The following is a 26,427-nucleotide window of genomic DNA, read 5'->3' on the forward strand; positions in this document are numbered from 1 at the left end:
GCTAACTCGGCGCTACGCGCGTCGTTGGCTATCTGTCATCTCATATCCAACGCGCACTCATGGAATAATAATATTGTTAATTATTCACTAATATTACATTAATAATAATTATTATGAAAGACAACTTGCAATGCCCGTGTAATTTGATTCCACACATTATTTTTCACAAAAGATATGTCTTGATGTTCGGTGAATTTACGTTAAGATGACTACAGCTGCTATTGAATTTTCTCTAAGCCAAGCAAATTATGCAGTGTGGTCTTGGTGATTGCTGATGCTAATAAAATACCAACAGGTAGTGATAATTTTCTCACTTGAAACGAAATATTATATATAATTTACGACATTCTGAATTATTTTAATAGCTTAAAAACACAAATTTGACACATTGCTATGACTTGTGTTGGGTAACATTGCACTGAAATTTTAAAGTGTGTACATTGCCATAATTGAATTGTTCACTGTAGATATACAAGGCAATGACATTGTGTGATCATGACTTGCACCTGTGAAGGCACACATTAGCAAATTCGCAAGAACTTGGGAGTTCTAGAAAAGGAAACCACGATTTTTTATATTGGGGATTAGAAAGGAAGAAATAGGGATAGTTTGGTGGTGTACCCAATGGTTGATGCGTCCAATGACTGACATTTCGCATATTTAATGCCACACCAAAAATTAATGTTCTAAAAGCAACGCTTATGCCTGATTCTTAATTCAATGTGACACTCTAACCACCAATCAAAATCATACTAACACCCTCAAAAAGCAGTATCACTGACATATTATTTTGATGCTTCGACTGCAAAAAAATTTTCTTATCTCATTCAACTGAACGGAAACCTTCATAACAAATCTTAAATATAAACAAACACAAAAACCACCACTTCCACTTTGTAATAGGCCATTATTTCATCTCTTGTTTTTAACACCAGTGGCCCAGAGAAAAAAATTCAGACATAAAATTCAGTATTCCTTGCTCAGTTAAAGAAAAGTTTAGTGGGTCAGATTATTTTTAAGTACTATGTACTTTACAATAACTTTATTGTTCCACGTTCATTCCAGATATGACTTTTCATTATTATAATTACATTAAGAATCACAATTTAAAACCTATGCGACAGAGCCAGCAATAGTTCCATATGGATGAGCAAACTTTTCATCCATCAGTAGGTTCAACAGTGTGATCACGTCGTGCTTAAACTGCTTTAAGGTGCTGGACTGAGCAGACTCTGTGCTGTGAACATCACTTCCATCACTGTCTGAGGGATGGCTATTAATTTGGGCATGATTGCTATTGCCATCAGGGAATTGTGGGTTTCTAAATTCTTCTGGGACGTCAAATCCTCCTTGGTAGCTATCATGATCAAAATGACTTGGAGGAAGGTCCCTTCCATAGGCGGCCATACATGTATGGTCTTCTACATCAGGCATAGCAGATAAATCAGGTGATGCAAGGGAACTCCATAAACTATTTGAGTCATGCACAAATGAACCCTCAGGAATTTCAGAATCCTCCAAATGAAGCTGTGTTTCTTCTGCACCCATGAGCTGTGGAGTGAGGGAGGAAAACCAAAATTCCTCTAGGTCATCAATGTCGACTTCACTTCCTGACGAACTACTCAGGCACACTTCATCAGACTGGACCGGGGTAAGACACCAAATATCATCACTTTTCTTGTCACCTGCCTCACTATCTTCATCACTGGCAACATAATCACTGATGTTGTCAGGGATGGGAACAGGGGTAGAAATATCACACCACTGCAATGTTTCTAAGCCTGTGACCTTGTCAGAAGATTCCCGTAGCTGGTTTTGCATGTCTTCAGTGAGACTTGCGGAAACATCAAACCAACCTTACGGAAATAAAAAAAACATAGATTAACACTCTTAGTTGAAATTTGATCAGTTTGCTGCACCTCATGACATACTTCGCCCAGAAAAGGGGATCAATGGAACTAGGAGACATGTGCATATAAAGTTATTACACAAATCTTTAACTGGCACTGGTTTTCACTGGAGACACACCCTGTCCAGTACAAGTATACAAACAAATACGTAACCCTTCCCTTCTAAATTAACTGTTCTGAGTACGTACGAAAGCCAGCAAAGTGCAAGGCTCTTTTTAATAAAACATTCCTGAAGGATTAAAATATGAGCACTTTGCTGCAGTTGAAAAGGATTATTGGAAAGAACCTGATCCATGTAATGTAAAAACAACTGCTTTCAAGTAAACCACCACAAGCATGAAAAAATTAGGCATGTTGCTTCCTTGATTTTTTTGGTACCACAATATAATTCCCATACTAGTGATCACTATGATAACACAGTTAATCTAAACTGGCTGGGTCTACAAATCGTGCCTTTAAATGGATCAAAACTACAGTACATTTGTAGTTTCTGCTATAATTGAGAAAGTTGAAAACGTGGATCTTGAAAGGGCATTAAAACTTCAAATTATAGGGCAAAATTACGAAAAATTTATTTAACATTTTTTTTAAGAAAAAAAAGTTTAGCACGTTTTCCTGGGAATACAACAACTGTACAGTTATGATCAGTTATTTGAATAGGAACGTTCAGAGATGATAAAGAATTTAAAGACTGCATGATAGTTTTTGTTGTTGGGATTATACCTGTAGTTAGAGAGTCAAATATCAAATAGTCAAGTTGTAATAGTCAGTCTTGGACCTACATGTAAGTAATTTTCTCATAATGGAATTAACTCAAAATTCATCAAAGATCAAGAAAAGGAATTTTCTGAGATCAAGGATCATTTTTTGTAACGTGATCTCAACCTTCTTTTCAACAATTCCTGAGCTTTCTGTACTTTGAAACAAAAATGCAGGCATCTGAGTTTATCGTGACAATCTGCAACCCCAATTCACAACCCCAAGCAGAAATATGAACATTGATATTAATAATGCTTGGAAGACAAAGGACACTTACTGCAAACTATGAATGGCTTTGTTCTTTTATTTTTAACAACAAAAGCCAAGGCAGGAAACCATAAAGGAAATTTCAACCCTTGCAATTTTCGATTGTTTATATTGAATTTCATTCTCATGGTTTGTAAATCAATATTTATTTTCTTATTTTGTAGGCCAGGTGTCACTATCAGATAACACACAACACACAGAAAAGCACATGTTTCACCAAAGTCTTGAACTTTCTTGCTACCTTTTAAAGCCAATTCTGTTATTCAAGGATAAAATTTTAATATTATACACCCAGACATTATCACCAAAGCAAAAGGAATTAGTGTCTAACAAGCTTAGAGGCTTGCCAAAAGATAGCTTCTCTAATGAAGAAAACTTCAGCTTTCAAACATGATCTGCCACTCATCTCTCACCACTTTGTTCCATAATCTAAAAGGTACTTAACATGCCAACTTCACACCTCAAAACCTAAAGGATAACAATCATATTTTGCTTGTTTTCAGGGACAAAAAGAAAGAAAATGTTTTGATTTTTTAACACTTTGTTTGATATAAAAGGCCCAGGGTGGCATGTGACTTACATGTAATTTCATAACACATGGCTTCTGCATGTTAAAAGATTTCCTCAAGGGATGTCCCAATATTAAAATAATGCCTAATCACTTCCATGAGTTCAAAAGATCAGCCAATATTGAGAACAACAAAACTCTTTGCTCAAAAACATGCAAAGTTTCTCATGCAATCCAAAATGCTGTAAAATGAATAATATATCGACTTTATGTAGTATTTGAATTCAAAATATAACACATAAGCAACAAACCCTGTTGTGCTAAAAAATTAGGGGGAAAATTCTGTAATATAAGAAGTTAATGAATGATTGAACACTAAGGTTGCATAATAGGATAAAGTTATCCTACCAGAACGCTTCTTGATGGTTGCCTATCTTTGCAACTGTACAAAATAAAATTTAGATTTTAAAAATTAGTAGTAATTTTTGTTCTTTAAGTTTTGTTTTACAGATAACTTTGTAGTAGTGCCTAGATAGTGGTCAGTTCAGTTTATACCTTTTTATATTTGAAGACTTTCTGTTCTCATTATAATTATAAATGGAATGTTAATGGGATATTGTTATTTTTTGGAAATCCTGTTTAGTGAGTTAAATATTATAAGGGCATTACTTTTTTACAACCCAAGAATTAACCAAAAAAGAAATGGGTGTCCACTCTATAAACACCGTGCATTGTTTTAGCACAGTGGACATGGTACATGTATAAGAGTAAAAAGGAAAACCGCCCTTACCATTCAAATCTTTTAGATGCAACACTCCACGAGTGGTGTTATGGATCAAATGCAATGCCCAAATTGACGCATCCTCCATGCTGGCATACACTCTTGCATTTATGTTCATGAGGCAAACTAATCGATACAAAGCCAGGCAGCTTGGAATGGGTTCTATGCTAAAGCCATGCCCTGTGAGGGTGTCACAATGTCCAGGAATTGCTACAATCCCTGACATCCATGGCTCAGGGAAAGATAAAAGACAGTCATGGAAAATCCAGTTATTGTTGTTTACATCATAGTTTACAAAGAGGTGGGAGGCATCGTTGTTGTTGACGACTGTCCACATGCCAGCCACCTCAGCTTGGATTTTGTTCTGTTCTTCCACATCCCAGTGCTTGCTACTTATGAAGTCTTCGCAGTTGGCAATGTAGCCAGTGTCAAAGCCTCCATCCGATTCATCGTCACTATCAGTGGTGCTGCTAGCAATCTTGTGCTTTGGTGCAGTGTCTTTTTGGTCAAATGAAAAATTCCCCTTACTCCGTAAAGGTGATCTTGGGCTTGTTACTCCACAGCTGGAAAGGGAGGATGTTGCAGAGTTACATCTACTATTGAGCCGTTTGGGAAGGGAGAAGTGAAGCTCCTTCCCGATGCTTACTCCCATGGGGTGCATAAGGAAGTGTGGGTGGGTAAGAATAGTGAGGAGTTCTAATGCATCCTCTCTGAAAGATGTACAAGTTGGACTTCCATTTGAGAGAGTACACGACATAGCTGCTTTCCAGTCATAAACATCAAAGTTCATACCAGTAGCCCGGTGTTTCAAGCGATAACGCCATATGCGATAAAACGTTAGACCCGTTTCCTCGGTCACGTAGGCGCGAAAAAGACAGAGCCACCTAAACATAACCAGACAGCTTGGAATCACTTGATACGGTCGAATGAAGCGAGCTGGAGTGGTAGTCTTCATTTTACAGCTGAACAAGTCGTCAATGTATTCTCTCCGTTTGTCGATGAACGTCCACTTCAAATCGTGTGTATCGAAAAATAATTCAAAGTTTTTATTAAAGCCAGGTGTGTTGAATTCGTCCTCTTGTTCGAACGTATCCGGTATTGCCCATTTCATCATTGTCTCTGCCATGTGGAAAAACATATTTTCACGCAATTCAATTTCAGTCAACTCGTCTCCGCTCACACGACAACAAATAAAGTACTTCATTTCATCGGGAGAGAAATTCCCTCTGAGAGTCAAATCTTGATAAATGTTGTTCCAGTTTATGTGTGACAACGACGCTTTTTCGTACAAAAACCTCTGCGAAGGCCACCGCAAGAGCACGAGTCTTCGCCAAAGAGAGGGAGTCTTCGCGATGTTTCGCCACTGCTTGCAGACCAACGACGTCTTTGCCAGTGTTGGTCCATCGAGATATCCAAATATATGAAGCAAAATTTCGTCCAAGAATGCTGCCATCGAGGAAATGCGATTGTAACATTTAGAAAACAAAATTGCGCGCGAGTGCGACCTTCGCTTCGATATCGTTTGTTGTTTCGTCACGAGGTTGTTTACTTTGCTTTCACCGGAAGTTGGCCTGTAACCAATTTAATTCTACTCGCCATGGAGACGAGGCTTCAATAATACAGGCACCCATTGGGAGCCAAAAAAAACACAACAAACATTTATCGGTATTCGATCGACCATTTTACATTGTAAAATCAAAGGAATGATACTCGAGTTGAAATCAACGCTAAACGAGAACGTTGGCAATAAAAAACTCTGGCTAAAACTACATGTAAGCAATCAGAAGTCATACGAGTGATAAAAAAGCGGGAGTCCGATTTGTTTTAATATCACGAGTATGATTACAGACCTAATTGGATGACGCGAAGTCTTCTTACCAATTAATTATAAAAATTACAATTTCCGAGTAAAGAAGAAAAGCCAAGTTATGAAAGAAAGGAAAATTTGCATTAAAAGACTAACAAAGGAGGCCTAAATTGTTTAATTTCGCTCTGAAAGAAAGAAAGAAAGAAAGAAAGGAGTCTCTTCACGTGGTAATAGAAACCAAGGTTGTGATTGGTTGAGTTAAAATACAACTTTGAATGTGATTCATTTGGTTGATTTAAACTACAACTTTAAAAGTGATGGGCTTATTGAACTGTCCGATAACAACTTGACAAATTCTTGGCAAGTGAATTGGTGGAAAATAGGAGTTTTTAAACCAATCACAATCGAGGAAATTGTAATTATTATGATTAATTTAATATAGTTATCAGTCTCACACTAAATCTACCATACAAGCTTTCCTGCATAACCATTACTTCTGTAGACATATGTTAGGGCATACGAAACGTCAAGCTCTGAGTAAAATAGGCTCGATTACCAGCCGTTTCGGGAAACGAGCCAGCGCTCCTCCCAGTCTCTGCCAGAGGAACGAAGACCGGATGCGAGAGATTTTAATAGGCCATTTCCGAGTTCATGCCTGCCTCCACTGCAAAGCGAGTTCAAGTGCGATGCTTTCCTTATGAAAATAAGTTTCATTCATACGTAGAGTAGAACTAATTACCATCACAAAAACTTCGCACTTAGACTCGCTTTGAAGAGGAGGCAGACATGAATTCCGAAAACGCCTATTGGCGAAAATCGAGCCTATTAGAAAAAATCATGATGAGGATCATCATTCTTATCACAGTTATATGTGTTTAATTTTTTTAAAATGGTCGAAATGGGATCCTTTCGGAAACAAGAGCAAAAACAGGTATGTTGCAGAGATGGATTTAGCTATCATTCGAACTTTTTTAAATGTCATGTGGCTTTACTAAATATTATGAAACGTCCACTTTTGTCAAACGAGCCTGCGTTGCAGACAGCCTCGTTGATATTAGGGACCGTTAGATCGGAGGACTAGGACGACTACGAGAACGAATTTTCTGTGCTGAGCATGCGCATTAGGTTTGGATGCCGACATTTTTGAAGTGCGCGTGCTCAGAAAGCTGCTGCTCGGAACGTGCTCGGAAAACTCGTACTCGTAATTGTCTCCGTCCTCCGATCTAAAGGTCCCTATTGACACCATGGCTACGTCAAACTTCGAGTAGGATCGAGTTATATAGCCGGCATCCCGTGGGCACAGGTTAAAAGGGACTGGTTACTCCGTTGAAGCCTCCAATAACCCTCACTTCAAATATTTAACAATTATTCTACGTGGGCACGCTGGTTATGAAGTGATAGATAACCATTTTATATCCAGCAAACCCAAGTAGAATAATTGTTTACTTAAAAACTCCAGGATCAACAGGTGTTCCCGAAGGTAGTATTGTCGTTACGCCCTGCCTATATGGGGAAAGGTTGTCCCCGGTAAGAGTGTCACCCTCCAAGCCAAGTCAACTTAAGTGAGCCTTTATATGAGTCAAGAGCTGCCCGTCTCAGGCCCCTTTATATGGAGAAAGTTGTCTCGGGTAGAAGAGTCACTCGCCTACCCGTGCTACCCTAGGCGAGGCAATTTTTCCAACATTTCTATATAAAACGCGGCGAACAGTTTGCATGAGGAAAAAATAGTTGGCTTGGCTAGAAGGGTGACCCGTCTAGTCGAGCCACCCTTTTTTAATGGTAGGGTCACCCTCCAAGCCGGGCCAACTTTTTTACCATTTAAACATTTTGGCTCACCTTGCTAAGTCACTTCGGTCAAGTCGGTTTAGAAAATGCATGCGTGAGGGCTGTCTTCCCAGTCTCCTGACGATCGAAACTGAGGAGGGCAGCTCTTGTCTCGGGCAAAAGGATAAATTCTTTTCTCATACTGAAACGCTCGCTAAAGTTGACTCAGCTTGGAGGGTGACCCTCTTACCCGGGACAACTTTTCTCCACATAAACAAGGCCTCAGTTTCGTTCATCAGGAGACCGGGAAGACAGCGCTCGTGCATGTTCTCATCGGGGAGCTTAAGCACGCGCGTTTTTGAGACGCGGACGGCAACCGGAAGAGAAATTTTCGCGTGCCAGGACAGTGGTGTCTCTCAGATTTTTATACTAATCATCTCTAATGGAGAAAAGATACTTAGCAATGCATATGTGGTTGTGTGAAAACAGGTTAAAAGGGAAAACAGCTCACTTCCGGTTGCCGTCCACGTCTCAAAAACGCGCATGCTTAAGCGCCCTATCCGATATCATCTCTCCTTGACCGAGTTGACCCGGCTGGGCGAGTGTTTACATGGGAAGAAGTTGGTCCAGTTTGGAGGGTGACCCCACCGTCGAAAAAGGGTGACCACGCTAGGTGGGTCACCCTTTTAGCCGAGTCAACTCTTTCTGCTCGTGTAAACGGTTCGCCGCATTCTATGGGCAATTGTAGGAAAAGTTGGCTCGCCCATGGCCGAGTGACCCTTCAACCCGGGACAACTTTTCTCCATATAAACGGGGCCTAAAGCATCGATTTCTGCCTCGGTCAAAACAGCTTTTGTCGGCCTTTTTCCTCAGAGCTACAAAAAAATTTACCATATTAGGTACAACAGGCATTTGAACTGATAGCCTGTGTCCGGCGAGACAATTAAAATGCTGGAAATCTAATATCCGCAGTTTGATGTGAGAAAACAGCACTTCCCACTGTCACGCTTCTTGTTCTTCAGAGACAATGATGAAGTGAAAAGTATTCTCACCAAGTATCCAAACACACTCTATGAAATACCCCTTACTAGACCCTCTCAGAGCCTTGTTCCAGCTGGCCCTTGTACTGACCTCTCAGCCCTTGCAAATGGGATGTCAAAGAACAGATGTGGCCCCAATAAACCGGGAAATATCTGCATCTCAGTCGTGACTAAGATTGTGACTAAAACTGACTGGGAAATGAAGCAAGAAAATACAGATGATGGGGCCCAAGTTGATGTCGGCACTCCTCAATGAGAGAGTATTTTCGTAAAAGTGGAATTTTCTTTTTTTTTTTTTTGTGGCCTTCGAACTGAAACCTGTGACCTGTGCCCTGTTAGGCCACCCTATACAATACAATACATACTTATTGACCGCTCCCCATAGGGGCTTTTCAGGGCCAATGAAACACAACGAAACGACGAAACAGAACATCAACGACAACGACTGTTAAGTTGTCCCGACTGGCTATTTACAAGTGCAGCTGGGAAGTTGAACCAGGATCAAATTCAACGAGTGGTCAGATCGGGTCTTGAACCAGAGATCTCTGGATCTCAAGGAAAGCTCCCTAACCACTGGGCCACACTGCCACACTGCCACCCTCTGACCTGTATTTTGTACCTGCCGAGTTCCGTGCGAAACGACCGCTTACCTCGATAACATAATGACGTCAAACCTCCGGATCCCGTAAAAAACCCCAAAATTTGATTTGATTTGCGTTGACGTGTTAATTTCAATTTACACTGTCCCCGATTAGTGCGCTACAGTGCTAGAATATTAGACACTTAAATAAAGTTCCTTTCCTTTTTTTTACCACCCAAAATGTAAAGCCCAGGTGGTCGTTTGCGAGAGCTTGGACCAAATTTTGCCTCATTAGCATATGGTAACTTCAGAGAGTTACCCCATGCGCCAATGCCCATGTAACATACCTTGGCTGAATTTAAAAAATCAAACTTAGGCTGACTAGGGAATGATTGTTGATTGATCCGAATCAGTACTGAAATTCGATTTTCGTACCGTAGTTCCGTTAAACTGTTGACTGTTCTTGAGAGAACAGTCAATCAGAAAATCAGTTCTAAAATTCTGTAATTGTAAGGCATTTAAGGTCTTATCTTTTAAGACTTATAGAATACAATGTATATGCATTTTTTCTTTAAATTTTGTAAATGTGTTATTCGTGTAAAAAAAGTTCCGGTAGTTCCAGTGAGAAATTTCCCTTTCTTGAACTACCCAGGAATGCGACAAAGTTACTACGCCTTATTATCCAATTCTCAATCTATTACCTGTCAAGTGGTCGTTTCCGGCAGGTTAAAAACAAAATAAAATTTCAAACTATGAGCTCTAAAAGTGGTCGCGGTCGCAAACGAGAGGTGGTCGCTTACAAGAGGTCCCAAATGTATTGATTTCATTTAGAACCTTTTGGTATTTTGGAAAAGTGGTCGACTGCATCTAGTATTCAGGTTCAGAATCCAAAACCGATCCCGATACTGCGGGAAAAGAAGCTGCATTTAAAAACCCCCTCACTTTTGCTAGCATCGGACACACTAGTTAATTCGAAATTTGACGGGATCGTTCAAAAAATAAACGACGTAGGAGCTTGGCATGGTGACAATTTGAATTTTCTCCAGGAAGGGGGAGGGACACTCCCATATTACGACGGCGTCTGATTTCAGATGCCTGTTAGCATCGGGGGGGAAAGGGGGAACTGCTTTTCTTGAATTCTTGAAAAAGAGGAAAAGGCTCGGAATAAACAGGGGAGAGATTCATGACCTTGTAACTATACTGAGAGCACTTTTTCTTTGCGTAACGTTTAGTAGTTCTTTCCAGTTAGTCTATTATTTTTTCTCTTTTTGTAAGTTGTTACCTTATAATTTTTTAGAAATTGTCTGTTGTATTGTATTGTATTTTTCTCAGTTAGTGAATAATAAATATATTTTTAAAAAAAGATGGAAGACCCTGGAAACGAACACTCCCAGAAAAACTAACTTTTTCTCTTTGCAATGACATGTTCGGTCATTTTAGGTAAATTTCTGAAGGGTCTTTGCTTTTTTTACCTACAGCTCTGGGTGTGTGGAAAAATAAGACCGTGCAGTCATTCACCAAACTTTACTCACAGGGATAATAATGCAAGTCTGGTTGTTGTACTTGTACGGCTGTGAAGATAAATATATTTTTGATTTATCAACATTTCGTCAGGCAAGGCCGGCCATTGTAAAGAACAGGATAAAAACAAGAATTATTTGTTGTGCTGGTTACTGTTTGATAAGTTATTATTTCTGGGATTTTTCGTTTTCCCGGTCTGTGATCTTCATTTTTCAGGCTTCGTTCTTGACACACACTTGGCAACGTAGGGGATATTCAGAGTCTGGGTTGCCTGTGGATTTACACAATCAAATCAAGTGACACATCGTGCAGAAATACATAAGTCACTTTTTGGCAGCTTGCCGCTGAGTCCTAACAGGCTCATATCAGTGGACTCTTCAGTGTCGATCAGTGTCATCTTCATATCAGTCTCGTCAGAGTTCACGATTGGTTGGTGGGAACGTGGCATCGCTCTTCTTTTGGTCACAACGTAATCATGGTAATCTAATCCATTTATCCTGGAATGATTGTGGATAACAAGGGCCTCACTTTTTTTCAAGGTGATCAAGTGAAGGTACGTCTTGCAGTAAATTGAGTGGTTCGAAAGGTCCATCAAAAAAAGGCTGTTCCTGTAATTTGTAAGCGTAGTAAACGTGGCAGATTGTGGTGCCGTTTTTTTCGTTGAATCGATGATTAATCGAATAACCTCGAATAGTGATTAATAGCTTTTTCATATTTTCGGTAATTATAATGTCAGACTCACATGTTTTCAGAGATGTAATTTTTTTCTCCACCACGAAAAGAAAAAAAAAAGAAAAGAAACATGTACGGGGACAATGGAGTGGGACGTTGATGAGACCTTGGTCAGGATCATGATTGAATTAACTAAAAAACCATCAGCGAAAATGGGGCCGTTCTCACACTTGGTTCCTGTGCCTGGTGCTTGTATGTGGGCTCTAGTCTGAGCGAACCATTTTCCTAGTGCCTGGAAAGATATCAGGCAATGGCATGGACACAGTGCGGAGCCACGGGGAAATTTTGGTGAAATAAACAAAAATTTAATAATTGCCCTTAGCAAAAGGAGCTGCAATTTACAAATAGATATGTCAGGCATGAACGTTCTTAGCACTTGGTATCGTCACCATAGTGGCTGTACATGCAAACTACCTCCCTCCCCTCCCCCCCCCCCCCCCCCCCCCCAAAAAAAAAAAAAAAAAAAAAAAAAGATGAAAGAACCATGTGCCATCGACCTTTTTTAGGGTGCTACACTGTACCTTAGCGAAAAAGTAAAGACACACCAAGAAAATAGGGTCCCCTGGATCTACCAGTTATTTTGAACTAGTTTAATTAATGCAGACTTTTCACCTTGCACAAAATAGCTGGTCAACTGAAAGTAAATGCAAATCTATGACGAATGATCAATCTCTAATGACAATGAGGCTGGTCTTACTTTTCACAGCATTTTTGCTTTTCAAATTATAGTGGGAAATCTGCTAACGCTCTGAAAAACTGAAATTTACCACAATGATAGATTAATAAATGGTAATAAAATAACTTATTTCACATAGTTTTCTAGACTTATTATCAATTGCAAAATGTTTTCATTTTAAGGAGACATCTTATTCAAGTGTTTTTTATATGTTTTGCAGAATATCATCTGACAATACTCCATAAGAATGCTGATTATCGCATACATCTCCTTTGTAGTCTTATCAGGCATTTGTGCTGTTTTTCACTTCAAATGCAAATCAGGACAAAGTGTTGAAATGGCAATAGCTAACCCTAACTTTGTAGCTTTCCAGAAAAGCTATTTCAAAGTATATTTTCCGGCGCTGATGGCAGAATGGCTTCAAGGACCTTACCTCTACAAACTATACAGTCATTATGGCTTCATTGACACCCAAATTGCTATTATATATGTTTGTGGCTTTGCATCAAGTGTTGTTTTTGGGACGTCTGCGGGATACCTTGCCAGTGCATTTGGACGTAAAAAGGCCTGCGTCGTCTTCACATTATTGTATTCATTGTGTTGTCTGACAAAATTGTCAAGAAACTATGGTATACTGATATGTGGAAGAGTTTTGGGTGGAATCTCAACATCTCTGTTATTTACCGCTTTTGATGCATGGTACTTGTATGAACACACTCAGACCCATAGTTTTCCAAACGAATGGGTACCTGCAACGTTTGCCAAAGCAACACTCTACAACAGTGTTATTTCCGTAGCTGCAGGGATTTTGGCGAACACAATAGCAGAGTGGATAGGGTTTGGTCCAGTGGCACCATTTGTCCTGGCAATACCATTTCTGATAACTGCTGGAGTATTGATACAGTTTACATGGGATGAAAATTACGGTGGAAAACAAATGAAAGTGATTCAACCTTGCATGGAGAGTCTGCGTCACATTGTAACTAACAAAAGAGTCATGTTGATTGGTGTTGTAACTTCTCTTTTTGAGAGTGCCATGTACATTTTTGTGTTTTTATGGACTCCAGTTCTGGACAGAGCACACCATTTCCCTCCTTTGGGAATTGTTTTTTCATGCTTTATGTTGTGCGTAACGCTGGGAAGTTTCTTTTTTAACTTTACAATTAAGAATGGCATAAGCCCATCAAAGGTGGTTATTCTAACAGTTATTGTGGCTTCATTAGCAAACATTGGTGCATCGCTTGCAAGTGCGAATCATCCGCGGTCGTCATTCATGATGTTTATCATCTTGGAGTTAGCCTGTGGTGTCTACTTTCCAGCAATGGGCTGGCTGCGGCAAAGAATTTTACCTGAAGCTCACCATGCTGGGATTATAAACTGGTTCAGAGTGCCACTAAATGCAATTGCTGCAGTTGTTTTGATGGTGCTTCATGATACACACAGCAGTCATGGGATATCTGCAATATTTGCTCTCTGTTCCATTTTGTTGGCAATTGCAGGAATTGCAGCCTTCCATCTGTTTGTTCTGTCAAAAGGTGATGACAACTTGAAAATTGTACTTGATGAAGAGGAAGCACTTCAGTGACATTGCTCCAAGACAGCAAATTTTTACTCAGGATACAGTAAAAATCCTCTTATGAAGATTTTTTCCCTTGAATTCTGATAGTGGGATGGAAATGCAAAATTGCTCAGTGTGAGATAAGGTAATATCAGTGACATCAGCTTGTAGGTCCTTGTATACATGTACAAAGTACGGATTTAAGTGACCCCAATAGAGGAGACTGAACTGAAAGGAGCAATGATAAAAATATTTGCAAAGTGCATTGAAGTTGAATTTGGGACCACAAAAGACAAATATATTTAAGTGGAGTAAGCAAAATAATATTTGAACCCGGACCATCCACATGCGGTTCCATTGCCCCAACCAGCAACACATTTTGCTTTTAAAATAGTGTAGAAAACAATAGGAACCTGACAACGTCACATTTATTTCAGCGGATTTCTTATTACTTGGTGAGGCAAAGTCTGAATTTGGAAAATAATTTAAAGTTTAATATCTAATTCAAAGCTTGTGAACAAGCACTGGGAAGCATGCAACTAAAGATAGGAACTTGGCATGTCTTTCTGTTTTTGATCATTTTGAAATACCGGTAATTATTCATGACACAGGGGTGGATCCAGGATTGTTCTTAGATGGGGGTGCACCCCTAAGAAATTACTTATTATAAGTGGCAGGTCTTTTGCAGAATACTACTTATTATAGAAAGCTTCAGGACATCTCGAGGGGGGAGGGGGGGGGAGGGGCTCTTTGGGTTCTCTTGCACCCCTCTCCAAGATCCACCCCTGCGACATTCTACATTCTACTTGACTGGAAGCCTGGATCATAGTTAATAGATGTAGGTGGTTAATATGAAACCCTACATATTTGTTTGCTGTTTTGACCCTGACCATGCACAAACCACACCCCTTTTCTAAAAGACAGTCAATCATTGGCTTTGATTAATTTATTCAAAACTCAGTTGTGGACTGAGAAAAAAAAGATTGTGCGTGGTCAGTGTCAAGTTGAAATAAAGTGCTATAGTGCTGTTTTCGCTTTCGAAGTTTTAGGATTTCATAACCAGTTCATCTATATGAACTATGCCTGGATGTACATATTTCAAATAAGCAAACTGTTTTCATCAGGTCTTGGGGCTATTATCTTAAAATTGGGACTATTTTTTTCAAAAATTGTCACCACCCCTTAGTAATGTGGATTTAACTGCCCCATAGACCAAATGCATAAATGGCTGCCAAAAATGTATTCTTTTGTTTATGCACTAATTAGACTGACTAGCCTCGCTCTCAAGAAACATTCCTTTTGTATTTTGTCAATGCAAACAAGGCTAGTAAGTCTAATTAGCACATAAACAAAAGGATATTTTTTTGGCTGCCATTTATGCATTTGGTCTATGGTGTTTGGCAAAATTAATCCACTGCAGAGGTGTGAAATGCTGCCGACATTTTGCCCATTGAATGTTGGATAGAGCATTACATTTCAAAAGAAAAAAAAAACAAATAGTACTCACAGAAGTTAATGGGTCCTTTTCCGTGTTTTTTGTAGCCATTTTGGAAAATCTTAGCTGGTGTCTTCCAAATCAACTGCTTCAAAACAGTGGATGGAACTGTGAGCCCTTTGGGGAGGAGGGGTTGGGAAAATATGAAAAAAAGAACCAATGGTATTTATTTTGAGATATATTAACAACAAATTAGTATTTTGAAGACTAAACTAAGGCTTTGTTTATACATAGAACTATTTGAGAGACTGCAAGAGTTTTTGATGAAATAAAGGAGATCTCCTAAAAGTGCCAGTTTGATATTGGTTTTAGTCATAGATTACTCATAATTTAAATCAGCCCACCTGTCTGTCAACTGGCTGGATCTCAAATGAAAACAGAAACATCGTATTACAATAAACATGCAAGACACTAAACTGGGACACACTTTGATAATTCACCAGAAATACTTGCTGTCCACTGCAAGGGACAGAAATGAGTTGTTTTGCTAGTGTCGTACTCTACTTTTTTTCTTCAGGTGTTTGTTTTTGATCGGGGTGTAATGACTGGTCGGCCTTTGTAAGCAACAGGAAAGATGTATCTTGTTATTTGATAAGTTGTTTTTTTCTTGAAGGTCTTCGTTTCCCGACACCGGATTGTAAGAACGAAACAAATTAAAGGAATGAAATGTGTAAATGAAAGAAGGTGCCCTCCAAGTTTCGGTCCTCCTTGAGGATATGCTAATATACCTCAGCTTCAATAATTTCAATCTCCCTGTTGCAAAAGTTCCTCAAAAACCAGCAGAGACTATTTTTATCACTGAAGTCACTTCACTTCACTTTACTTTATTTACAAACAAATCAGGTACAAATAAGACCTTGTACGCAGTATTTAATAGTTATCACAGCTATTCCAGGCCGGTGGGCCGGTGTGTTCGACCACAACAATATCAGTGGCTATCACAACAAAATGAACAGAAAGGCAAAAATTAAACAAACAAATAAACGCCTCGTAAATAAGAGAGAAAAAGGTTCTCAAATGATTCGAGAAATTGTAAGTAAGACACAAGTTGTGTTAAAGAAAAGCCATATAGCGGATATCAGCATTCATCTCCTCAATTGAAAGAAACTTAATTAGCAAGTTGTTCAATTTACGTTTTAAAAGGTGCGTTCCTAGTAAAGCTGGCGAAGTTCAGAGGGGATACCATTCCTATATTTTCGGACCAATCCTAGAGAATGAAAATAACTGTTGGTTTGTTCTTAATATTTTTACGTGGAACTTTCCAGCCATTGTAGACCGTGTTGAATAGGAATAAATTTGTTCAGTGCGATGAAATGGATTTGAGATATTGGGTGTAGTGCGCTGATTGTCAAAATCATGTAACAAAGAGGCAACCGATTTAAAGTAAAGTAATTTAACTGGCAGAATTCGTGAATTTACAAAAATACCGGAGATCCAAGATTTGTAATGCATAAAATATTCTAAACGCAAAAACCGTTTTTGTGATTCGTTTTTGTAGAGTAACAATTTACCGTGTAATGGTGCTGATTTTTCTTCGGTCAGTGGTATTAGCAAGAGAACGTTGCGCTGCCGGCCCAGGGTAAGAACGCTATGTATGCGGATGTCTCCGGAAACATGCATGAATTGTTTCAATTCTCTTTCAAAAAGTAGGCAAATGTCAGAAATCGCGCGCAATATTCTTATTCTTGCTAAAGTATTTCTGTTCATTTTTGAGGCTTGTCGTCAGAAAGATTTGAATGATCTAGAAAAGCAAGAAGTCGCTTGAGATTTGTTTAAGCCTTATCAGTCTTGGCGTAGGCGTCAAGGTAGTGTGAGGGACCCTACGCAACATTGCGGGAGTAAAATCAGTTGGCATCAACGGTGTGGTTGCTTGGGAAGAACTGATTAAAAATATTTCGTCAGGTTCTTACGTCCTCTACACAACCTTAAAATTAGACCCCGTCCACACTTATCCGTATATTTTTTAATCCGCAACTTTTTCCTTCCGGATACGCCTTCCGTCCACACGTATCCGGCGAATTCGCTAGCGAATCCGGAACGTTTTGAATACGCTCTCCTGAATGGATAGTTTTGAATCCGATATGAATCCGGAACCGTGTGGACGCCAAATCCAGATATTTTTTTATCCGGGTGACGCAACAAGATCGAGCCCAGTTCCTTACCGTGAAATCAATTCTCAGGATGACTGCCGAGGGCTTCATGGCGCATGCTCTGTTACCTCTAAACCAGCTATACATACTGTACAGTAACAGGGCATACATAAAGAATATATCAGCAAGAGGCGAAGATAGTAGGAAAACCGAAGGAAATCAAATGAAAGGAAGAAGAAGCGGTATGAAAATAATGTCAAACGAGTGTATGGTGTCTGTGTTAAAAACCCGCTAGGCAATGATCTCGCAGAATGCCATATGTTGCAAAGCTTTTGCAATCAAACCACTTCAGCAATGCGGCGGGAAGCAGAATAATCGCAAACCTCAAGCCAGAGGTTAGAGATGACGTGTACTGCATCTTGTATCCTGAGGAGTATGCTCTGCCTGAAATTAAAAGAACGAAAGCGACTCCCACAGCAGCACAAGCGACGAGGAAGAGCTTGAAGAAGGCAGGGAGAATCATTGTTTTAACAGTAACTTTATTTCTTCAAGATAGCTTACAGGCCTTTAGCAGATTGCAGGTAGCTTTGGCTATTCTGGTCGAGCAACTGCTGTGCGAGTGTTAACTGTCTTGTATTTAATAAGCTTAAAGGGAAAAACGAGAAACAAAAGATTCAAATATCCGACAATACAGAGATGAAAATTCAGTAAATATAAAAATAGAAACCTTTACTTTTCTTCATTAATTTCCGTAGCTTTAACATTGTAGTCTGTAGCCGTAGACATGTTATTAAAAGCAGAAGGAACGTCTCCAATATATTTAAAAACTTTCTTTCTTTGTTTCTGTGTGGGGATATATTTTTAAAGGGAACCTCCACTAAAACAACAAAATAACTTTAAACCACAGAACATAATGTTTACAATTAGAAGTGTTCAAACGTTTTCCAATGAAGGCGTTTGTATCCGCAAAAAAATGAATTTCAAAAACGCTTGTTTTGGCTTTCAAATTTCCCGGGCGCCGCCATCTTGAATAATTGTGACGTGTCGTGGTTGCTCTATTGTTCTAACACAAAGAGCGTTTGTTACCTGAGCTTTAAGGCCGTTTTTTTTTTTTTTGGTGACAAAAAAATGAACGGTCCCTTACGTGTGGATGAAAATATTTTTGAATCCGGAAAGAAAAAGTTGCGGATTCAAAAATATCCCGATGCGTGTGAACGGGGCCTTAGTCCATTCACGTCGTTATCAGGACGAAGACGGCAAAGAAATTTACCAAAATGCAAAACGCACGTAGGGCGTGCAGAGCCGTTGTTTTTTGTTCATTAATTTAAGGGCCCAGCAATACGGGCAACATTTTTCGTGCAACAATGGCTTATTTTTGTTTTTTTGAGATTGATTCCTTCTAATGTAAAGTTTTGCCGAATATCAACGTTGAACAGCACTTGGGAGTAGAGAAATAAACTCCTTGGTTAATTCTTAATCTGGGATTAGCGTTAATCGGCTTTTGAACAACCTGGCCCTGGTGATCTGGTGACGTAATTCGGAGGACTGGGGAGAAACATTTTAACGCCGTATCCCACAACCGCGCGCGGCCTTATTTTCGAATTCAACATGGTAGAGGCGAGGTTAGTGCTCGTCGGGTCTGCTAGACACGGAATGATCTGTTGAGTTTTGGCGTTGGAAATACTGCCAGGAAGTTTGGAAACAACACCTAAGGCCGCGCGTGGTTGTGGGATACGGCGTTAAAATTTTTCTTCCCGGAGGAGATTTTTCGGAAATCTCGATTTGAAAAGCTCGTGTTGGAAATTCTGCTCCTTCGACGCCTGCGATAACTACACTGGAGATCAAACAGCAGGACTAGGGGTTTTTACTGCAGTAACTTTGCAGTGCAGAAAGGCAGCTTCAAAAGCCGGAATGCAATGGCGAAACGAGTAATTTCTCACCCAAAGATTTATGCTACTCTGGTTTGAAGAATTCAAGACTCAACCTATCAACACTCTTGTGGTGATCTAATGCCAATGCAAGAGTCCTTTTATGATCACTGACTAGCAGCGTCCTTTCCCTTTACAGACTTGTAAGATGTAATCACCAACCTCGTTCCCAGGGCTTTTCAAAAGCCCTGCGAACGAGTTTGATGTATTCACGCTTGAGTAACTTTTTTGCACTTGAAAAGCATCTTTTACAATAGTGCTATAAAAAGGAGTGAAAACCTAAGGATAGATACGTAAGATACGTAGGATTTAATAGTAAATTAAATTTATAATTTTATTATATCTTTTTCTCGTTAGGCCTTGGGTGTACTGTGACACTTCAAATTAAATCATGTTTCACGCGGAGGCCATATGGGCCATAGACAACAAATCCGTACCCCAAGACTCGAGTTGGAATTCTTGGGAACGAGCCGTTCGGTGGGGAAAAACAAAAGCTTTCAATCCCTCGAGACTCTATATGGCTACCGTGTAATTAAGGCCCATTGTTCTTGATCAAACCATTCTTATTCGACAAATCGCAATCCGTAATTGTTAAACGATGTTCGACTGTTCTGCCTTGGTACGGAAGTTCGCTGTGTGCATGATTAGCAAACCATTTAAATCGTTTGAATTAGCATAATCTGCACTTCCCGCTTCAAGAGGGCACTTCGAAAATCGTTTGGAGAGAGGTAGTGTTACTTTGTGGAGAGAGAATTTTTTTTTAAAAATGCATGCTGGAAACTTAATCATCTTTCCACTTGAATCCAATCACGCATTGGACCTTTTCGCCAACAAAGGCCTCTTTTGTTTTGTATTCGCTGGGCTGATGGCCAGAAGGAAAAGCACCGAAATGTGTTGGCAATGTACAGGGGTTACTTAGCAAGCGAACCATTACACCTCACTGTGCAGACTTACTAGATGGTAAAGAAGAAGATAGGAAAGTGGAGCATGGAAATGTAAAACGTTGTCGTTACACTGTATGTCTTCATACACCTCATATCTATACGAAGGCATGCGTGGGACACAGCGGGCTTAAGAAGACCACGTGCAACGGTTGAATAAAAGCGAGTTTCGACGCAGATTCCTTCAGCCCGGCGAATAGAAAAGAAGATAGCCCACTGCTACCCTAAAATACACATCCTCCACCTTTCAAGAATTCAAGAATTCTCAGAATTCAACGACAGTATAAGTAGTTTCAAAAATCGATCCAACCTTGTACCTTGGGTGTTTTTTCTCCTGCTAAAATGGATATAAAACTAGACCAAAATAGAGTTCTCGCGGTTGGAGTAGCATTCAAAATTCATTTCAATGTATGCAATGTATCCGCAATATATCTTTTCTGTGAGATAGCCGTCGACGATTCGTTCATTCTTTAACAACCACAGCACGTTCGAGCTGGGAGAGCTCTTGATCCCAGGGATTCTCCTTTTTACGTCCCCCTGAGGGCGTAAGCGAGCAGTAAACGTTTTCGAGGTCCCTTGCTCTCCACATGCGCCTCGCATGTTTTCAGCTTAAGCATCGCCTCCTTACGTCGGAGACGATGCGGCACATAGACACGTAAGTGAATTTGCTACGATATTGACACGACATGTCTTAGTTTGCCTTCGCCATTTTCTTTCAATATGAAAAATGTCTGTAATAAAATTGTCATATCACATCCAGCTTTCAAGAACACTGTCATATTCTTCTGGTAAGATAAAGGGCTGATCGATCGTCCTGAAAAAGAAGAGCCGCACGTTAAAATCTTCGTTCGAATAAAGCGGCTTAAAAAAAGGCTTGGACTCCCAGGAGTATTAAGTACGTAAATTCTCCTCGCAATTTCAATGAAATGTCAGACAAAAAGGTATTGAGAATGAAGATTATTATCAGCTTCGAGGTGTTATCTTGACAAAACACCAAATTTTCATCACTACACAACAAAGAATCTATAGTACTAGTTAGAAGAATGAAAGTTTTGATCTTGGAGATGAAAGGGTTAAAGCCGACCGACAATGTTTGGTGAGGTAAATATTAAGGAGCTTAATCGACGACGACGCCCACAAGAACGTTAATGGTGGAAACCAAGAAGTTCGATGGGCAACACCAATGGCTCAATGAATTTTATTTTTGTGGAACACTTCTTTGACGTCCTCTTATGAACAACCATATGACATAACCAAATTTGAAGTTAGGACGAGGACGTAAGTACCGCAAGATAAATTTTCAATTTTTCTTTAATCTTCATACCGGTTAAATTCCCGGATGGTTGTCCAATGATCTTTATACTGAGCAATAATCGCGAAATGATTGCAATAAGGAGAAAATTTATTTTAGGATGACATTCTCGACGCTCTCGTCCACAGTCGTTCTCTTTTAAGCTCCTTTAAAAAGTCTATTTATTGCGTTGATATGGTGAACTGGTCATCAAAACGAGGACTAAAAAACCGTCTCTAAAAGAAGCTTGAAAAAACAGCTCTACAATCTTCGACAAAACTGTCGAGTTATTTCTAATGTCCTGGTGCAAAGCTAAAAAAATCTAAAAGTAATCTCATGATTGCGCCCCTCCCCGCCCCCCCGTCCTCCCCCCCCCCCCCAACCCCCCCCCCCCAAAAAAAAAAAAAAAAAAAAAAAAGGAAAATGCTGAACCACGACTGGGTTATTTGCGCTTCTTCCCGAACAAAACTGTTTTTGGGAAAGGGGGGGGGGGGGGAAGGAGTAGGTAGTGTTGGCCTTCTTTTTGCAAGTTACGATCCACAAATTCGACAAACGGGGAAGTCTCAACCACTTTTGTTGAGGACTGTAGCCTTAAATCGAGAAGTTCTCTCTGAAAGACCCAAAGTCAGGTCATCATCATACATTACCTAATCATTATTTCACCGCAGTATAGGCATTCAGAGGCAATGAGATCATCTAACTCATTCTAAAAGAAAGAAAACGAAACCAGATTTACAGCGGAACAAAGACTGAGTTATCTCACGTCCTTTCACAGACTCATCAGTTACATAAATTGCTTTTCAAAGTTATAACCTTCTTGAAAAATAAAGCGACCATCTACACCCTTGTGCATTGAGAAGAGTCCTCGAAGGAGGATATAACAACAACAAAACTACGGTATGGACGCTAAACGACAGCTGCTTAGAACAAGAACTGATTTCTGAGTTAAAACGACACAACAATGTGAACGAAAGGAGTAAGGCTTCCTTCGTGACCATGTAAAGTACAGTTTTTGATCCCAGAAACCTTCCCTACCTGTTGAGAAACATAATACAATTAAACAACAGTGCTAAATAAACAACATACAAACGCTCGATTCTCGAACATTTTTTAACTTCACTTCTGTGAAGTTTTCTAAAACACTCCCAATGGTTATCAGAAGATCCAACATGGCTGAGAAATCCAAACCCCTTTTACGCGACTGAACTCCTGTTTGTCGGTTAAACGTTGAGAGCAGATACGTCCAAGACATTTTTTTTCCTTTTAGTAGCGAATGGGCTACGAAATGCACGGCTACATGTGGTCGCTGTCTCAACAGTTCAATTCCACTCTATTTATGATCAACTGACCTTGAGTGACTCTCTAGAGGTTGGTGTTGCTGTGGAGGAATCAGATCTTGATGTCCTATACAACTGGTTGAAGAGTTCCTGAACTTTGGCTCTGAAGAAAAAGAGAGAACAATTAAACATTCAGTACGAAAAAAACTAACAAACGGAAGGAAAACAGCATTGTTGGACGTTACTACCTCTGTTTTTCTTTGAGGATGGGTAACATCTGCAACAGAAAATAACAGTTTCTTTTATTTCCAAACATCCCATTGGAAGATTTCGGCCATAAGCATATATTTTCTCACCAGACACAAGAGCGAGCGAAGACTATGCTTATGCCTAATTATATGCTATAATATTGAAATAACAACAGTAAATCGGCTTTTTTAAATAATAGCCTGCAAAGCAGGCGTATTTTTGTTTTGGTAAGAATTATTGGCCGACATCTTGGATAGCAAGACTAACAGAGGCCTGAGGCCAGTCAAAAAAATTTCACTCAGTAAGAGGAGGACAGTACGAAATGGTAGTGGGGGAAGGGGAAGGGGAGAGAATGGAACCTCTCTCCGCCCCTTCCCCCCGCCCCTCCTCTCAATCCTCTACCGTCTGGTTGCTTTCAAAATGGCGGCCCATTGCGGACGTTAGACCTTGAACAAGCGTCCGCCTGCCAAAAAACGCCTACTCTGCTGGCTATTTAAATAACTGAGCAATTTTATCATCAATAAGAGTACAGACACACAAAATTGCAATTTATCCGACGTTGAAAGTATTTTTAAATACTTTCAACTTCGGATTAAACAGGTTAAAACCTGTTTGATTTTAGTTTTGCGGACTTAACCTCAGGCGAGCAAGTTGAGACGTTTATACTGAAGAATGCTCCTACCCCAAAATGGCTCGATTTTCACTAAGCTATGAACATATTTGATCGCCAGGAGGGTTTCTGATCGCATTTCGAATCGAGAACTGGAATTTTAATTCATGCAAGTTGTATTGGTAGCGTGATTGAAGAAGTTGATGGCATGATTTTCAAATTTTCGTCCTTCGGCTTGTGGATCCACAACAACTTTGACAACGTTATGACGCAATTTTATCATCAATAAGGAGACAGACCCGCAAAAAGTGGCGTCAATTTATCAAATTGATTGGACTAATCAAGCCTCGATTAAGTAGTTTACCCGTGAAGTAAAAAGAAGTTAAGTTCCACGCTACCTAAGCCGTATTTTAGACATTTGATAACTTTTAGCAGGGATAAAAACTAGCGTTCCGTGGGGGAACATGGAAGATTTTCACCGTTTTGACCGCGCGAAAAATGGGGCGAAAAATCGGCGCGGCCACAACAATCTTGCATGTTCCCTCACGGAAACACTTGCTACGGAGGCTACGATAAAAGCAGTTTGCGTTCGACAGTAAATGTCATCAACTGCGAGTGTGAAGATGAATCGCAAAACAGCACTTAGTATCATAGTGTGCATATTTTCATCGAGAGGTTTTCAGTTGCTATAACAACAAGTATAAAAGGAGTGTGTTACCTGTTAACTCTTACCTCATTCTTAAGACAATCAGCGTGAAAGGCATGATGACACGGAAAAACATAGAAAGCTCTTGTAAGGAGAGGGTAAGAGCAAATAGAACACTTCTCCAGTGCAGGAACAATACTGTATCTGCAATGAGAACAAATATGTTGTTCCATTCATAATGAAAATGGCAAAGAGCCAGCCGAGTCAAGATGCGATGCGATGTGGCAAGACAAAATCTAGAAGCCACGAGAGATTGCTCTGGAGGCACAAATTTTCTCAATCGAATAAATACTCGATTTCAGCCAATTGGAAGTTCACAAATATGACGAGCAAATGTAAAGACATGCTATATATGGCGCGCTTTCCTTTTGTACGGAAAATCCGATTGATCCGGTGGTAAATCAAATGAAACAGACTTTTCCACTGAAACTTTTTCGGGACCTTCAGAGGTATTCCTCTTTTCTCGGTTTTCCCGCAAAGATCGTAAAATCCTGTTCCATTTGCTTTGTCCCTCTGGTACCATGCTCCTTGAAAAAATAAAAAATATGGCGGACCCAATGGGCCTTGTTGTTTAGCTGCCCAAATGAATCGTACGGGATTCAATCAATTCACGCGGATGCTTTTATAGCTCGCAGCTGCAGAACTGCAGGTGAGAATTACTACTTATGAAGTAATGATCGAAAATCCGGTTGCCATGTTTGTTATTCTAAATGATTAGTATCCGGTCTCTTGAGTACAAAAGAAAAGAAATTCTCAAAAGGAACACACTCGTCCCGTTACAGATTTTGATTGAGGAAACTTGCTCTGTTCCTTTAAGCAGAAAATTCTCCCCGGTGCCCATGGTGTGACACGGCGAATGCTGCACTGAATATGACCGTTTGCTCACGACAAAAGAAAATTTGGAACATGATATGAATTTCATGTGTTTTATTCGGCGACTGTTTCTTGGTGACTGGGACGGATTTTCGAAAGAAGTGGGTCGACAAGAATCAAGACTGAAATTTTGTTCTGTCAAAGGTTATCATAGTTTCATTCACATGATTCCTTACACACAATCATTATGCAGTGTTTATTTTATGCAACATTCTTTCTTATTTCTGGGGGTGCAGGGATGGGGCAGTGGTGAGAGCACTCACCTCCCACCAATGTGGCCCAAGTTCGCTTCCCAGACTGGGCGTCATATGTTGGTTCTCTACTCTGCACCGAGAGGTTTTCTCCGGGTACTCCGGTTTCCCCCCTCCACAAAAACCAACATTTGCCTTGATTCGCGTTACTTGTTTACAGTGTCCCCAATTAGTGCTCCAGCACTAGAACGACTAGACACTAGAATAAAGTTCCTTTCTTTTCCTTTCCTTTTTTTATTACTAAATACTCCACAGAATATCGCCTTTCTGATTGGTCAATGCATAAATATGTTGTAGAGTGCAAAATAGGTTATAGAGTAATACGGAAGTTGCTATGGAGACAGCGATGGAGTAATTTTGTTGAGTATACAATAAAGAAAAAATGGTGGGAACTTGCTCGTTCATTTCGTGATTTATGGTCACTCGAGATGTTTTGAAAGTTCTCAAAATTGCTCGGGCCATAGGCGTACCCATAAATCACTGAATGCACTGGCGTTCATACGATTTCCTATACTAATATTATAAGATTACAGTTTGAATAGTGTGAACAACACCAAGTGTCATGTTCGATTTGCGCTGAGTTTACATGAGAAGATATTAACGAAGGCGATTTTCCCCGTGCTTCCCAGTTACGTTAACACAAACAAGGCCAACTTTACAGGAGGCAAAAAACAATAGAAGGTATTATATAATGATTTCTTTATCGCTTTATCGCCCAAAAACGCAAATTGGCATACTATAAAAACAAAATCTTGCTCGGTCGCTTTTACCGGATAAGTGTACCTAGTTTTAAACTGGATTTTTTTTGTAGAA

The 26,427-nt window shown here is 39.8% G+C and overlaps 3 protein-coding genes across 4 annotated transcripts in view; 1 reads left to right on the forward strand and 2 right to left on the reverse strand.

Annotated features, from left to right (window-relative positions):
• Nucleotides 1–821: 821 nt before the first annotated feature.
• LOC138001351 (uncharacterized) lies at nucleotides 822–6,139 on the reverse strand. Its single transcript, XM_068847998.1, has 2 exons — nucleotides 4,235–6,139; nucleotides 822–1,856 (listed from the first exon to the last, which is right to left on the reverse strand). The coding sequence occupies exons 1-2, from the start codon at nucleotides 5,676–5,678 to the stop codon at nucleotides 1,114–1,116; spliced, it is 2,187 nt and encodes a 728-aa protein (XP_068704099.1). The 5' UTR covers nucleotides 5,679–6,139; the 3' UTR covers nucleotides 822–1,113.
• Nucleotides 6,140–11,281: 5,142 nt separating this feature from the next.
• On the forward strand, nucleotides 11,282–14,388 carry LOC138001366 (molybdate-anion transporter-like). Its single transcript, XM_068848013.1, has 2 exons — nucleotides 11,282–11,490; nucleotides 12,566–14,388. Exon 2 carries the CDS (start codon nucleotides 12,593–12,595, stop codon nucleotides 13,928–13,930), a length of 1,338 nt encoding a protein of 445 aa, XP_068704114.1. The 5' UTR covers nucleotides 11,282–11,490; nucleotides 12,566–12,592; the 3' UTR covers nucleotides 13,931–14,388.
• A 4,948-nt stretch (nucleotides 14,389–19,336) lies between these two features.
• The window catches only part of LOC138001323 (vacuolar protein sorting-associated protein 18 homolog), a 41,673-nt gene continuing 34,582 nt past the window's right edge, over nucleotides 19,337–26,427 (reverse strand). For both annotated transcript variants that reach the window (XM_068847975.1, XM_068847981.1), the window contains exons 27-31: nucleotides 24,517–24,634; nucleotides 23,174–23,202; nucleotides 22,998–23,088; nucleotides 22,296–22,354; nucleotides 19,337–21,171 (exon numbers count right to left, since the gene is read on the reverse strand). In XM_068847975.1, coding sequence (XP_068704076.1) covers nucleotides 21,108–21,171; nucleotides 22,296–22,354; nucleotides 22,998–23,088; nucleotides 23,174–23,202; nucleotides 24,517–24,634 — 361 coding nt within the window. In that variant the 3' untranslated portion in view covers nucleotides 19,337–21,107. The remainder of the gene's footprint in view (nucleotides 21,172–22,295; nucleotides 22,355–22,997; nucleotides 23,089–23,173; nucleotides 23,203–24,516; nucleotides 24,635–26,427) is intronic.

This window comes from Montipora foliosa, chromosome 1, assembly GCF_036669935.1.
Source record: "Montipora foliosa isolate CH-2021 chromosome 1, ASM3666993v2, whole genome shotgun sequence".
Taxonomy (NCBI): Eukaryota; Metazoa; Cnidaria; class Anthozoa; order Scleractinia; family Acroporidae; genus Montipora; species Montipora foliosa.

Excerpts from the sequence above, each read along its gene's own strand:
- LOC138001351 (XM_068847998.1), bottom strand. The coding sequence starts at position 5,678 with ATGGCAGCATTCTTGGACGAAATTTTGCTTCATATATTTGGATATCTC. Across the intron at positions 1,857-4,234 it reads GCATCTAAAAGATTTGAATG|GTTGGTTTGATGTTTCCGCA; the intron begins GTAAGGGCGGTT and ends TATTTCCGTAAG.
- LOC138001366 (XM_068848013.1), top strand. The coding sequence starts at position 12,593 with ATGCTGATTATCGCATACATCTCCTTTGTAGTCTTATCAGGCATTTGT.